At 40.4% G+C, this 15,606-nt stretch overlaps 1 protein-coding gene across 1 annotated transcript; it reads left to right on the forward strand.

Annotated features, from left to right (window-relative positions):
* Positions 1 to 638: 638 nt before the first annotated feature.
* Positions 639 to 14,666, forward strand: TTC5 (tetratricopeptide repeat domain 5). The gene is made up of 9 exons (XM_024755793.1): positions 639 to 792; positions 1,720 to 1,931; positions 2,292 to 2,442; positions 3,628 to 3,719; positions 6,668 to 6,724; positions 7,302 to 7,448; positions 7,786 to 8,000; positions 11,025 to 11,169; positions 14,059 to 14,666. The coding sequence occupies exons 1-9, from the start codon at positions 756 to 758 to the stop codon at positions 14,176 to 14,178; spliced, it is 1,176 nt and encodes a 391-aa protein (XP_024611561.1). The 5' UTR covers positions 639 to 755; the 3' UTR covers positions 14,179 to 14,666.
* The last annotated feature ends 940 nt before the right edge of the window (positions 14,667 to 15,606 follow it).

Below are 15,606 nucleotides of genomic sequence, written 5' to 3' on the forward strand. Positions count from 1 at the left end.
AGACTCAGAGATAGAGATATTTAAAAGAGGAAAGAGAACATTTACTTGGAAAGAATGTGACTTGACAAAAATAAAACAAACAAAAGCACAAGTGTTTAAAGAATCAAAACTCTGTAAAAAAAATACCAAGGTTATCAAGCTTAAATTGGTCTGTTTGTTGTGGAAAACGACTCTTACTTGTTTGTCATGTTCACAGTGGTCATGTATTTTCAGACACCGACACAGGAATAATCGGGTAAGGTATTGTTTTTGTTAGGAAGTCCAGTTTTAAAAAGGTAAATTTCGAAGTTTTACACTTTGGGGCCCAGTACCAGATAGGATGATCTTATTAACTTTGTTTTATCTCAAGTTGCAAAGCGTTTCCTCCCTCCTGACTATGGTATGTGAAGTGCTTAGTCATTTTGGAAGCTCTGCTGGATCTGGGAGGAGAGAAGTATGATGACGGTGCAGACTGGCTTGGGACAGTGTGAGAGTGGGCTGGGCTACTTTCCTTCACGATCTGTGGTATTTTGATAGACCTGTCCACCTGCCTCTTGTGTCATTCCTAGGTAAGGTAGAGAATCAGCATTTCCAGGCCAAAAGCTGGTATGGCTCGCCAATCTCAAGTTTACTTGTCTGGTCTTCTCTGCACTTAATGGTGCCATTCTTATACTTCCTAGGAACTGGTGGATCGGCTCTATTCATTTCGAGAGTGCTATTTCGAGACGCACAGTGTTGAGGATGCTGGGAGGAAGCAACAGGATGTGCGGGAGGAGATGGAGAAGACCCTGCAGCAGATGGAGGAAGTAGTGGGTATGAGTCCCAAAAGAACACGCCAACCCCTGGTCCCTCACTGAAATGTGACGGAGTTTTGCTCTCTCTGTGGATTCTTTGGTATCCTGTTTGTGGCTGCCACAAGATGGTGCAACAGAATATTTCTTCTAAGGGTGCCTGTGCAAGGACGGCAGCCTTTCAGCTCTCTAAACTCCATTTCCCAGTGCCATGAAATAAAAAAGAGCATGCTTGTTGCTTGATTACTATTGCAGTAATCTTCTTAACTGACCTTTCTGCCTCTAATTTCTTTTACTTCCAAATCAACTTAAATAATGACCATGGCCATTATGTTTCTAAATCCTTACTTCATGCATTTACTCTCATTCCTTGTCTGCCTCTCTGCTCAAGTATCTTCAAAGATTCCTACTTTTGACGGATTGAAGTCCAGACCTCTTCACTTGGTATTCAAGTCTCCATTGTCTGACTTTTTTTTTCCTACCCTTATCTCTGACTACCTACTTACAAAGGAACTTTTTGTTTCATTCAGGTTGAACCATCCATTCTCCCACTAACATGCCACATGTATTTCTGCCTCTTTGTTTACATCATTTTTCTCCCTGGAGTGTCTTGTCTTTTCTCCTTTTCACTTTGTAAAGTCCATTCATTGGGTGTATGCCATATGCTCCTTGTCATTGGTTTTTTGATTTTCCATGGATATGCTTTGTCCTCTCCACTAGATTGTAAGCCCCTCAAAGGTAGGGATAATGCTTCCTTTGGTACTCTGTTTTCTAACAGCACACTGCATGTGGTAGATTTTCAATAAATGATTTGTTCATGAAGATTTTCTCAATTATTTCATTCCTAGAACTGGCATGGGGTTATTCCTTGAGCGAGTACTCTAGTCTTACCTGTAAGACTGCCTGGGTTTCCACTTTCCTTTCCACTTTTCTTTTCCCTTCCTCCTAGGTTCTGTCCAGGGCAAGGCACAGGTTCTGATGCTAACTGGGAAGGCACTGAATGTGACTCCTAACTATAGCCCTAAGGCTGAGGAGCTTCTGTCAAAGGCTGTGAAGCTGGAGCCCAAGCTGGTGGAAGCCTGGAACCAGCTGGGTGAGGTGTACTGGAAAAAAGGGGATGTTGCAGCTGCCCACACCTGCTTCTCAGGAGCTCTCACCCATGTGAGCCACCCACTATGCCCTTGGAAAACACAGATGGGATGGATGGGATTTCTTTGGTTCTGTGAGTTTCCCTAGATCATGAATACCAGAGTAGAATTGTACTGGAACTAGGAGAACAGAATCAGAAGTGGGGGAAACAGGGACAGGGGACTGGGAAAGGAAGAAGATGATGGGATCAGGTTCAGGGGTAGATGAGAAGTGAAGAAAAGTTAGCAACCAAGTTGATCCTGTAAATGGGGGTCTAAGACACAGATGGCAGTAAGAATTAAGATGAAAAATTAAAATAAGATTGAGATAGAGTAGATCTGGAAAGGGGAACTAGAATCACAAAGGTTGAATATACGCCTTCTGCATTTGCAGTGCAAGAACAAAGTCTCCCTTCAAAACCTGTCAATGGTGCTTCGCCAACTGCGGACTGACTCTGGAGATGAACATTCTCGCCATGTCATGGACAGTGTCCGACAGGCTAAGTTGGCTGTGCAGATGGACATCCTTGATGGCCGCTCTTGGTGTGAGTGCTCTCAAAAGATCTCCGGCAAGCTTCTAGAGCAGTGGTTCGCAACCGTGGCTGCACACCAGAATCACCTGGAGCCCATCTATTGAGTCTGACTCCAATACGTGTGAAGCCACGGCATCCTTTGCTTTGAAGAAACCCAAAAGATATTTTGATGAACCACTATTCTAGGAACTATGGACCTTTTCATCCAAGAGAGGAGGCTTATATTTCCATATAAGCAAGGCAGAGCTTTTGTGCAGTCTGTTGTAGTTTCTCCTTTGTGTCCATGTTTGCCTCTTTATCCCAGTGGAATTTTGGGTATACTTGTAAGTTTAGTGTCATCAATGGTTTGTTTCAGACGTGGGGCCTTTCATATAGACTTTTGAGGGTAACCAAAATATTTTTACTTTGAACTTGAGCTCTGAGATGATCCATCACTGAGTTGCTTAGTTTTTTTCTCTTCCCCCGCAACCCCCTTAGGTGGGACAGGATGGCTAGAGTGGGCTGGAGTTGGGTATTTCTCTTCCTTAGGTCAGTTACCCTCTGATAACTGATAGCAGGTTAGACTCTGGTTAATTAGTTTCTCCCGAGGGCAGGCCTTGTTAAGAATGGAGTGCTCGGGAGTTCCCTGGTAGGCTAGTGGTTAAGATCACAGGCTTTCATTGCCATGGCCTGGGTTCAATCCCTGGTCGGGGAACTGAGATCCCATAAGCCATGTGATGTGGCCAAAAAAACCCACAAAAACAAGAAGAAGAAGAAGAGAGTGTTCTGGCATATTTCAAAAAAGTTCCTTTGCCCCCTCCCTCTGCTGGAAGTATGAGGGTGTTCTTCTCCGATGTTTGCTGTGGGAATCTGGTTGAGTTCCTAGAGGTAAATCTCACAATATTGTGGGGACTCCCTTGTGACTGGGACCCCTGGGCTTGTCCACACTGAGCCTCCAGAATTCGTCAATTTCAGTTCAGGTTTTCCTACCCCAGCAGTGTTCCTGTGGTAGCTCATAAGTTTCTGCTCTGCTAAGCCGTAACTCCCTGTATTCACCTGTCTCTCCAATTTTGGGGGCAGCAGTTTGCCCTGTGTTATCCCCTTTCTTACACATCCAAGAAGAGTTGTGGATTTTTTAGTCTGTTCGGCCTTTTCCTTGTTAGGACTGAGTGGCGACTTCAAGCTCCTTACATGCGGAACCCTGTGTTTCTCTTTCAGATATTCTGGGGAATGCGTACCTTTCTCTTTACTTTAATACTGGCCAGAACCCTAAGATCTCCCAGCAAGCCCTCAGTGCCTATGCCCAAGCAGTAAGTATTTATGGTCACCCAGACAAGATATACAGAGGCAGCAGCAGAAACAAGAGTGTTGTTCAGTCTTCCTCGTGGCTTTTTAGCAAGACGCACGGGCAGTGTTCGCTGGCGTCCAGTGTGCGTAGTTTCGCAAAGCTGGTTGTGCAAAGGTGATGTACCTCCTCCTATAACTTGAGTATTAGCAACCACTTGCAGTGTGTGCCTCAGTGCTAGGTAGCCCCTTGAGCTGTTTGGATTTCATACAGGTGTGCATAACCAAACCACAGAGCCCATGCCAACACGTTCATCTCTTTAATATGTTCTGTGTGAAAATAATGCTTGTTAATATTCGTGTACATTTTTAAAGAAAAATAAATTAAGCAGTATCCCCAGGTTCACCATTAGATAGTATGGCTCTGGACTTCCCACAGACTAAAATGGAAAACAGCATGTAGCCCATTCTACGTTGTAGCCTAGGGATTAATTCACTGGAGCTCATGCTTTGCCTTAGGCTTTCAGACTATGTTTATATCGATAGCCACTTGCAGGGGAATTTCCTTCAGGCCTTGAGTGCCTGACTGCTCACTGTTACAAGGTTTACATTGACCTTTAGAGCACTTTTTATATAGGCTTCATATTCACTTTCTTTTGTTTTCTCTTGACATGGAGACTTGCTTTTTAACTTACCATTATTTATTTTGCTCTGACTGGCAGAATAAGGAATATAGCTACCTTATATTCATGTTTGCAGTTTAGGAACTGTTCTTTTTTCACCATCCCACAGGAACTTTATTTTTCACAAAGCTGAAGTGCAAAACATAGATAACCATTTTTAATAAGCACAGTCAAATTTTTAACCACAAGACGTCTACAAGAATTATAGCTTTAAAAAATACAACCAATTTTTATATTTCAAAAATAGCTCAACTCAGATTAATTTCTTAAAAAGTACACTTCTCATACTATTTTTTTGGCATTACCCTGGTTGAACTCTGATGCAGCCATAATCAGGAGCTGTGGGCACACATGTGTGAACCGTGCTCTTGCCCTCACTGCTGTGCCGATGAGTGCAGCTCAACTGGTGGGACTCACACTCATGACAGGAGTGTGCAGTAATAAAATGGCATTTTAAGAAATGACAGATATGACTTCCTCACACACTGTGCTTCTCACTGTAGTCTTAATGGTGGCATTTAACTCAACCCAACCTGTATAGCCAGTGGGGTTGTTCTTTTTTTCAATCAGGGAAATTTTCAGGCTGAGGAATTATATTTTACTCTAATTTCTTAATCTGGTAAACGTTTACATTTTAAAGCATGATGTACTACCTTAAAATTTTATGTTTGTCTTCTGCTAAACAGTTGCTTTTAACTCTTAATTTCTTCATCAGTCCTGCATTTTTAAACATAGTTGAACCAACCATTTAAACAATTTAATTCATGTTGTTTGTGCTTTTGCAGTGTGCCAGGCAATGAATGGAATTAAAAAATAAAGTGATCATAGCCATGAACATCACCAGCAGTTTCTTCATAACATATTTGTCTGCACTGTCGTGTGGTTTCTGGCCATGTGTTTAAATTGGAGAATCAGAATTTGGCTTTCACTATGTGTTTTAAGGGAGCTTGGATGTAGATGTTTGTATCTGGAGCCAGGCTCATGGGCAGAGGAAATGCATTAAATTGACATCATTTCTTTCCTAGGCTTTCCTCATTTATACCAGCATCTTATTGACTAAAATAAATTTTTATCAGTTTTTTTTTTTTTTTTTAGTATGGTAGTTTTTACTGGAAAAAATTCACATGTAAGTGGATCTATGCAGTTCAAACCTGTGTTGTTCAAGGGTTTTTTTTCTTTCATCTTTATTGGAATATATCTGCTTTACAATGTTGTATTAGTTTCTGCTATACAACAGAATGAATCAGCTATATGTATACATATGTCCCCATGTCCCCTCCCTCTTGAAGCTTCATCCCAGCTTCCCTTCCCCGCCCCGTGTCCTCAAGTCCATTCTCTACGTCTCCATCTTTATTCCTGCCCTGCCACTAGGTTCATCCATACCGGTTTTTTAGATTCCACATATATGCATTTGCGTAGGGTATTTGTTTTTCTCTTTCTGACTTACTTCACTCCGTATGACAGACTTATTTATTTATTTATTTGGTTGTGCCAGGTCTTAGCTGCAGCTCGTGGGCTCCTTAGTTGCAGCATGTGAACACTTAGTTGCAGCATGCACGTGGATTTAGTTCCCTGACCAGGGATTGAACCTGGGCCCCCTGCATTGGGAGCACGGAGTCTTAACCACTGAGCCACCGGAGAAGTCCCTTTATCAGATGTTAATCACATATTCTATTTTTATACTATTGCATGGATAAATTATAATCATATTTTAAAGTTTCATGCAAATACGAAACCCTTTCATCCTTGAGGTTTCAGGGATTGAGTAATATGTGCCACACAAGCAGTTACTGTATAACAGTGTGGGTATAGGAAACTTTTTTTTTTTAATTTATTTTATTTTTGGCTGCATTGGGTCTTTGTTGCCATGTGTGGGTTTTTCTCTAGTTACGGCAAGCGAGGGCTACTCTTCGTTGTGGTGCGCAGGCTTCTCATTGCGGTGCCTTCTCTTGTTGCGGAGCACGGGCTCTCGGTGCACGGGCTCCAGTAGTTGTGGCACGTGGGCTCAATAGTTGTGGCTCGCGGGCTCTAGAGTGCAGGCTCAGTAGTTGTGGTGCATGGGTTTAGTTGCTCCGTGGCATGCGGGATCTTCCCGGACCAGGGATCGAACGCATGTTCCCTGCATTGGCAGGCGGATTCTTAACCACTGCGCCACCAGGGAAGCCCTGGGAAACATTTTGACAAGCAAGAAACTTAAATTTTTCCAGGGTAAGGAGGTTTAAGACATGCTGTGCATGGCCATCCTTAAGACTGCGACAAGAGCCACTGATGATCTTTTTATCCCACTATAGGAGAAGGTTGACAGGACAGCTTCCAGCAATCCTGATCTTCATTTGAACAGGGCAACGGTAAAAAAAAAAAAAATCATTTGTGTGGGGGAGTGGTCATCTGAAGGTAAAATACATAAGATATCTAGGTCTTAGCCTGTGAGGATGACTGAGTATTCACAGGGACAAGGTTGGGTACAAACTGTGAGAGGAAAGCCAAATTATTTCTGGGAAAAGCTAGCTTAGTTTGACTAAAGTATCTGGAGGGAAAGGTAAAGGGGCTGAGTTGGTGGGAGGGTAAATAGAGGATGGGGGACACAGTTCAGAAGACTTTCCTGAAGTGTTCATTGTAAACATAAAAATAGAATCACCCAATATATACAACTTAACTGTTGTAGAGTTTGGAAGTTAGCTTCTTTGAAATGATTCCATCTTTGGGGCTGTGATCACCTTGGCCAGGATGTAAGGTGTTTACTGGCTCTTCAGGCTGTTCATCTGTAGAAGAGGAAGACAGCTGGGAAGGAAAACAGTTTATTTCTCTAGATTCCTAGCCCACTGTGCTATTACTAATCTCTCCCTGGCCCCTCCCCCCACCCCACAGATAGTTTGTGTTGAACACACTTATAATTGGGAGGTTTTTTGGTTACTTCTCGTGCAGTTACATAAATATGAAGAGAATTATGGGGAGGCCCTGGAAGGCTTTTCTCGGGCTGCAGCACTGGACCCTGCCTGGCCAGAGCCCCAGCAGCGAGAGCAGCAACTCCTGGATTTCCTGAATAGATTAACCAGCCTCCTTGAGAGCAAGGTAGAGATGTCTAAATGCTGAATTCTGCTTTTTTATTCTGCTGTAGGCCAATAAAATAAGAATAAAGTAGGCCTCGGTAGTAGTGACCCTATAGAAGTGGGTAGGTGGGAGGGGAGGACTAGACTCTCAAGGAGAGTGACTAGTTCCCAGCTTCTTTTTTTAACGTCCTTATTGGAGTACAATTGTTTTTACAATAGTGTGTTAGTTTCTGCTTTATAACAAAGTGAATCAGCTATACATATACATATATCCCCATATCTCTTCCCTCTTGCGTCTCCCTCCCTCCCACCCTCCCCATCAGTTCCCAGCTTCTTACCTATTTCCTTTTCCTTTGCAGGGAAAGGTGAAGACCAGAAAGTTACAGAGCATGCTGGGAAGCTTGCGCCCAGCCCATCTAGGCCCTTGTGGAGATGGGCGCTATCAGTCAGCCTCTGGGCAGAAGGTGACCCTGGAGCGCAAGCCCCTGAGTGCTCTGCAGCCTGGTGTAAATAGTGGAGCTGTGGTCCTGGGAAAGGTGGTGTTCAGCCTTACTACGGAGGAGAAAGTCCCCTTGTGAGTTTCTGTTGCCTTTTCTCTTTTTCATCGTTTTAAACTAGTTGCTCTTATTTCCTGGCCTTTCTCTAAAAGTTGAGGACATTGTTAGTGGTCAGAGATTAGTGAGTTCTGCTTCCCTTCTGTGACTGTCTTCCCTTCTGTGAGCAAGTATTGTTTAGGTGATATCTAACAATCTCTATAGATTCTGTCACCGTCCATTTTTTCCCTGAGCTTGGTGTTCTGTGGACTCCTATATTCGAAGCTGAAATTTGACAGCTACTTTTTTTTTATGAGACAGATGGAAACCTTAAAATTCTCCTACCTCTTTGTGTTTTCATGATCATAGAGGCACAAAGAGGAAGAATTCTAAGTCCTCTTTGGACTTAGGTGTGCCTAAGCAGTTCTGGAAGGTGAGCTTTGAGTTTGAATTTATGGCCTGATGGAGAGATTCTCTCAGATGTTATTCAACAAATATTCATTGAGCATCTGCTATATGTGTTGTAGGGAGTTAAAAAAAAATGTAACACACCCAAATGAAGGGTGCTTATAGTCTAGCAGAGGAAATGACTTAAAAATATTCATTTAGAAAATTTTTAACTCTTGCAAAATGAGGGTTTGATCAGTATCATCATTCCTTGGTCCTTCACTTACTTCCCAATCCCTGGTTGACTAGTTTCCTTTTCCTGTTTTCTACTGAATTTTTTTTGTTTCTGGGATCACCAGCGTTTGATCCAGTAGCTTCTACTGGAAGCATTCTGATTTCTCTGTCACTGTTCCCTTTCATATCCCTTCTGCTCCATTCAAACTAAAATATAACTCCCATTGTATGCCTGATATTCCTCCATGGCATTTTCATGGTATACGAATTTGAACAATTGAAGAGCAAGAGGATAGTTGAGAAAAGTTTAGTTACTAGAGCAGACCCTAGAGTTAAGAGGAATGAGAAAGAAATATAGACAAAGGTAGGGTTTTAGGGGCCCTTGAGAACAAATATTTTGCTACTCCTCTTTTTATGTGCAATTTCTAAATGTTAAGGTCTAGGAGGACTCCGTTTTTGTTCCTTTCCTGTTTTCTCTCTATATCAGGATGGCAAATAGATGCCAACTTTGATTACTTGGCAGTGGCTGCATGATTTACTGTAAAGAAGGATTCTGAGGCTTTGACTGGTTTCACCGGGAGAATGCTGTGCTTGATTTGCAGTGTTTGCTGTGAATTTGGGTGTGCCAAGTGATGGCATGAGCATCGATTCTTCACCATCTCACTTATAGGTCATCTCATTTGGTGACGTCATACAAACCCAAGTCTTTGGCTGCCTCTTCTATGCTCACAGGTCTAGCTCCAGCCTCGGGCTCATTTCCAACTTTTGGATTCCTATATCTAGCTGCCTCTGGGCTATAATAAGAAACCTCTAACTCAGTATGTTCAGAATTACTCACCTCATCTTTCTCTGGCAACCTGTTTGTCCTCCCTGAATTCCTTTTCAATCAATGGTACCACCTCTACTCAGTCACTTAATTAAGACTTTTGGAAGTTGTTCTAGACTTCTCCATTCTCTTGCTTTAAGGCAATCATCAAGTCCAATAGATATGCCTTTTAGTCCCTACTTTCCTGTCTTTACTAATTTAATAAAGCCTCTTAACACATCAACAGACAAGTCTCCCTGTTCCGTTTTTCCTCCAGTGTTCCACAGTACAGAGAAATATTTCCCAGATGCAGATCTGACCATTGCTATTTCTTATTTAAAATCTCTTACTGGTACTGTGTAGCTTTTAGGATGAAGTTTTAACTCTTTAGCTTAACACCCAAAACCCTTTATGATTTTCTCCCTGCCTCCCCGTGTCCATTATCTCCGTCACTTTAACGCTTGTACCTTTTGTCCCAACCTTGGGATTATTTTGTAGGTTTCAGAACAGCTATTTTCATGCCTCTGTGTTTTTACACACAGTTACTATGCCTGGATAATCTTTTTGCTGCTTCTTGATATAGATTACATTTTCCCCCCAACATTTTATTATAAAAATTTTCAAGCATACAGCGAAATTGAAAGAATTTTACAGTGAACATTTGTGTACCTATAGTCTACTATTAATATTTTATTATACTTAGTTTATCACAGATCTATTTATTCCCCTATTCATCTGTTGGTCTCTCTTATTCTTGGTCCATTTCAAAGTAAATTGCAGACATTAGTATACTTTCCTCTAAATACTTCAGCATGCAGTCATTAAGCAGAGTTCAATATTTGTTCATAATTTTATTCTTTTTATGTAAAATTTACATACAATGAAATGTACAGATCTTAGTGCATATTCCTAAGTTTTGACAAATGCATACACCCATATAACCTAAACACCTATAGAGAACATTACCACCACCTCAGAAGTTCTCTTATGTTTCTTCCCAGTCAAGCCATATCCCCTTCCCTTAGAGATTTTTTATTTCCACTGAGGATTAGTTCTCCTGTTTTAACCCAGGTAGTTTTTCATTCTTTAAGATTCAGTTTGAGGGTCTCCTCTTCACGGAAACCTTCCTGGCTTTCCATTGATTTAGACATTTCTCCTCTGGGCTCCCACAGCCCAACCTTTGGCTTCACTGAATTCATCACAAGCAAAAAGCTATTCTGGCACCTATTGCAGTTGTACTGTCAGTGATGGTCTAATTGTCTGACACCCACTAGACTAATAAGCTCGCTCACAGTGCCTGACACATGATAGGTATTCAGTGAAAGTTTGTGGAATTAAATTAAATTGACAGTAATGGTTAGCGAGTTTGATGAAGGTTGTGATAGTTAAATTGATAGAGCAGGAATACTGCTCCGCTGCAACTTTTCGAACTAGTTCCTTATTAATATTCGTTGAATGTGTCCCAAAAAGATACATATCTAAGACAAATGAACCCTCAGATGTACATAGTGAATGATAGTACCTGTCATAGGAGTTCTAAACAAGTAACTAAGAAAGCTTTTTTTTTTTTTTTTTTTTTTTTTTTTTTTAAACCATCTTAAAATTTTCTTCTCTCTCTTAACCCATCTTAACCTGGCAGTACATTTGGCCTGGTAGATTCAGATGGACCTTGCTGTGCAGTGATGGTATATAATATGGTGCAGAGCTGGGGAGTGCTCATTGGGGACTCTGTAGCCATCCCTGAGCCTAACCTTCGGCTTCACCGAATTCAGCACAAGGGAAAGGTGAGTGATGGCTAGGATTCTTTCTCACCTCATAGGCTCTCAAAGTGGGACAAGTTTACCTCTTTTAAAAAATACACATAAAATAAAGCATATATATGTGTGTGTGTGTTGTATGATATCCTATATTTACACATGTATGTGTAATTTATTTTTTACTAATAGTTTTACTCAAAAGTAATGTTTTTTGTTTTGTTTTTCTTTACTAAAAAACTACTAGTAAACAAAAAGAATTTAAAAAATGGACTGAACAGAGAAAGACAAATACATATGATATCACTTACATGTGAAATCTTTAAAAGCTGAACTGTGAAAACAGAGAGTAGAATGGTGATTATCCTGGGATGGTGGAATTGGGGAGATGTTGTTTAAAGGTATAAACTTGCAAGCAGTAGATAAATAAGTCCTGGAGATCTAATGCACAGCATAGTGATTATAGACAACAATATGGTATTATAAACTTCAAAGTTGCCAAGAGACTAGATCTTAATTGTTCCCACCACAAAAATGAAATGATAATTATGTGATGTGATAGAGATGTTAGCTAATGTAATGGTGGTAATCATATTGCAATATATAAATATATCAAATTAACATGTTGATTAATACCTTAAACTTACATAATGTTATATGCCAATTATTTCAATAAAAATAAATTTTAAAAAATGGACTAAAATATTGTCAGCCAGATGTTATTACTGTTAACAGTTTGGTATGTAAACCTCCAGTCTTTTCATAAATTTATGTACACATTCGTATGTATATTTTTAATTATGAGTGGAGTATTATATGCAAATGTTTGTGAGCATTTTCTGTGGTTTTCCGTATTCTGCAACATTGTTTTGAATTAACACATAGAGGTGGTGATGAAGATGATGATGATAGTTAAAATTTACTGAACACTTAACTGACTGCTAGACACTGTGCAAAGAGTTTTATGGCCTGCATTGGATCATTTAATCCTTACAAAACTCTACAAGAGCAGATATTTAACCGCTTTTTCCCCATTTAGATCAAGGGTCAGTCAGCAAACTCTGGCCGGTTGACCAATTCTGGCTCACTGCCTGTTTTTGTATGGCTTGTGAGCCAAGAATGGTTTTTATATTTTTTAATGAAAACAATTGAAAGAATAATAATAATTTGTGATACATGAAAATTACAGGAAATTAAAATTTCAGTGTTTGTAATTAAAATTTTTTGAAACAAAGTATACCCATTTGTTTACTGTTGTCTGTGGCTGCTTTTCTACTAGTGTCAGAGATGAATAGTTCTGTGACAGAGACTATATGACCCACAAAGCCTGAAATATTTATTATTTGACTCTTTACAGAAAAAATTTGCTGACCCCAGATCTAGATTATTAATAATTGTTCCTTACTATAAAAGTACTTTAGTAAATATTTTAATATCTGTGCATATCCATGGTTATTAAATAAATTTAATTAATTCATTAAAGAAATTAAGTGAATTTCTAAGGTAGAACCCTGGCTGCAAAGGGTATGCAGAATTCTAAGACTGTGGTTTTTTTTTTTTTTTGGCTGCGTTGGGTCTTTGTTGCTGCGCTCAGGCTTTCTCTAGTTGTGGCAAGCGGGGGCTGCTCTTCGTTGCGGTGCACGGGCTTCTCGTTGCTGTGGCTTCTCGTTGCAGAGCACTGGCTCTAGGCACGCGGCCTTCAGTAGCTGCGGTGTGTGGACTCAGTAGTTGCAGTGCGCAGGGCTAGGCATGCAGACTTCAGTAGTAGTTGTGGTGCGTGGACTCAGTAGTTGCAGTGCGTGGGCTCTAGGGCTCACGGGCTTCAGTAGTTGTGGCACGTGGGCTTAGTTGCTCCGCGGCATGTGGGATCTTCCCAGACCAGGGATCGAACCCTTGTCCCCTGCATTGGCAGGTGGATTCTTAACCACTGCGCCACCAGGGAAGTCCCTCTAAGACTTTTGATACATATTGCCAAACTATTTTTTGGAAGGTTGTACCAGTTAATAACCGTGGATGTCAGTAATTGTTTTTCTATGGTTTTCTCTGCAACTCTATGTAGAAACCTTTGAAAAATTATTTGCTGATTTTACATGAAAAGTATAGCATCAATATTGTTTGGCTTTGGTTTCTTGATTATTGGTGAGGTTGAAAATTTTATCATATGTTTATTGACTATAATTCTTTTATAAATTGCTTTTTTTTGGTCACTTGCCCATGTTCCTGTTAGGATGTTTTAAAAATTGATTTATGAAAACTGTTTAATTCACTTCTTTATTTTGACTCAAAAGAACCTCCTTTATACTCCAAGTGGAACAGTATTTTTTGGATAAAGATCTTTTAACAACACAGTTTGCAACTTAAAGTACATTTGAACTGATAAATTGAGCTGATCTTTTCCGTTATTAGGAGAATGTTTAAACCTACATTTTGTTAATTCCTCCTGATATTAAAGGAGAAGTAAGTCTAATTTATATTAGGCAGATTAATTTATAACTTTACAAACACTTGATCTAAGAGTTTCTCAGACTTTCTATTGGCTCTGGCTTGGCTGCTGTGTGTATTTAGTTATAATTTATGATAAACACTGTGGGAAGGGAAGATTCTGTAGAGCTGGTGGGACCCTTTTGTTGGGCAGTGCCAGGATCCTGTTCTTTTTGAATCAGAATTGTCCCATTCTTGTAATGACAGTTACTGGCACTCTACCTGTCCCAGATTTTCCTTCTGAAGATTGAAAACTTTGGGAAAATTACATCCCCTATGTTAGTTCAGCTTTGTTTAATGTGAGGTGGAGGTAAGGGGTATATCTGCTGCGGGAGGTGGAAAGGAGGGGGTGAGAAAGCCACAGGTGGTGTATCCCTGTGCTGGAGTTTCTTCCATCTTAGGATCTGTAATGAGCCTCTGTATATTTGTCTTTTCCAGGACTATTCCTTTTCCAGTGTTCGTGTGGAGACGCCCCTCCTGCTGGTGGTGAATGGGAAGCCTCAGGGCTCCAGCAGCCAGGCCGCTGCCACAGTGGCATCGAGGCCACAGTGTGAATGACCTTCCTTGGATGGCATGCTAAAGAGGGAGTAGAGGCGAGGAGAAAAGCTCAAGGGCACTCGGCAACTGCACCAGCCAGATCCAGTGACGCAACTGGAATTGGGGGGACGTTTTAGATGACAACTTTCCTTTCCTCTGCCCTGTAAGACACTTTGTGTCTTCTTTCTTTCCTGTTATGTTCCAGCTCTCTCTGGGGCCACACATGTCCCTGGTATATCTCCTGCCTCTTCCATTGCTCTTCTATGTTTTAGGCAAAGAGCATGGAGTTGGTAGAAGTGTTGGGACCTTGTCATGGGACAGAGTCCCCAAGGTTCCTGTTCTTGCCTCCTTCCTGAGCCTCATGTGTATATATCATTTCAGTATTTATTGCTAAGGGAGGGGGTTTAATTTTTTTAATGACTTAGTTTTTGAGCAGTTTTTATTTTTAAAATTTAGGTGCTTCCCCTTCTTTGGGGCTGGAACAGAATTAAATTTGTTTGGAAAAAAAATACTGTGTAGTTTGGCCTGCTTCATTCTCTCTAGGCTTGAATTCTTGGTTTTAGGATCACTTCAATCCATTAGAGTAATACCCCCTTCCCCGCTTTTTTCTTTAAGCAAAATAGTTTACTTCTCTTTCAGTTAAAAGAAATCTGGCAATAGGCAGCCCAGGGCAGGAATGGTAGTTCCACAAAGTTGTTGGGAACCAGCTTCCTTCCACTTCCCCATTCTGTCATCCTTAGGAGTGGCCCTTATCATAGTCCAACATGACAGCAGTACTATTCTAATAGTGTTACTAGGGTGAAAGACCAGAGAGAGCTAGATATTCAATTCCTTTAGGTTCTAGTGATACATTTTATAACAGTTTCTTTTAATATCCTCGTGGAAAAATAGGGAAATATGAGGGAGGATTATTAACCAACTGAATGGTTATAACCAGAGAGTGTATTAATGGATACAGATTAATTTGGAAGACTTCTAGTGATGTTCGTGTTTTAAGAAGTCCTTCCCTATCCTGAAGTCATCAAGACATATCCCCTCTGTTGATTTATGAATTTTTATCATTTTGTCCTTTTCTTTCATTATGACCTTTCTTGTGTTACGATGTAGGTATATAATTTTTTTTCTTAATGAGTAATTAATTGCCCCAGCACCTTTTATTAAAGATCCATCCTTTGCCCACTGATCTTTAAAGCCCAATCTGTCTTAAAGCAACTTTTTATATATAGTATATAGGTCTGTTTCTGAGCTTTCTCTTCTGATCTATTCTGATCTATTTGTCTATTTCTATTCCAATACCATATTGTCTTCTCATTTTATAAAAAGTCAGTATCCAATCAGAATAACAATGGGCCATGTTGTTCTTAACCAGTGGCCCATTTACATTTTAGAATCCATAAATTTTCATGAAAAACTCTGGGTTTTGCTTGGGGTTGCATTGAATTTATAGAT

The sequence above is a fragment of the Neophocaena asiaeorientalis genome, unplaced genomic scaffold (genome assembly GCF_003031525.2).
Source record: "Neophocaena asiaeorientalis asiaeorientalis breed wild unplaced genomic scaffold, Neophocaena_asiaeorientalis_V1.1 scaffold945, whole genome shotgun sequence".
Taxonomy (NCBI): domain Eukaryota; kingdom Metazoa; phylum Chordata; class Mammalia; order Artiodactyla; family Phocoenidae; genus Neophocaena; species Neophocaena asiaeorientalis.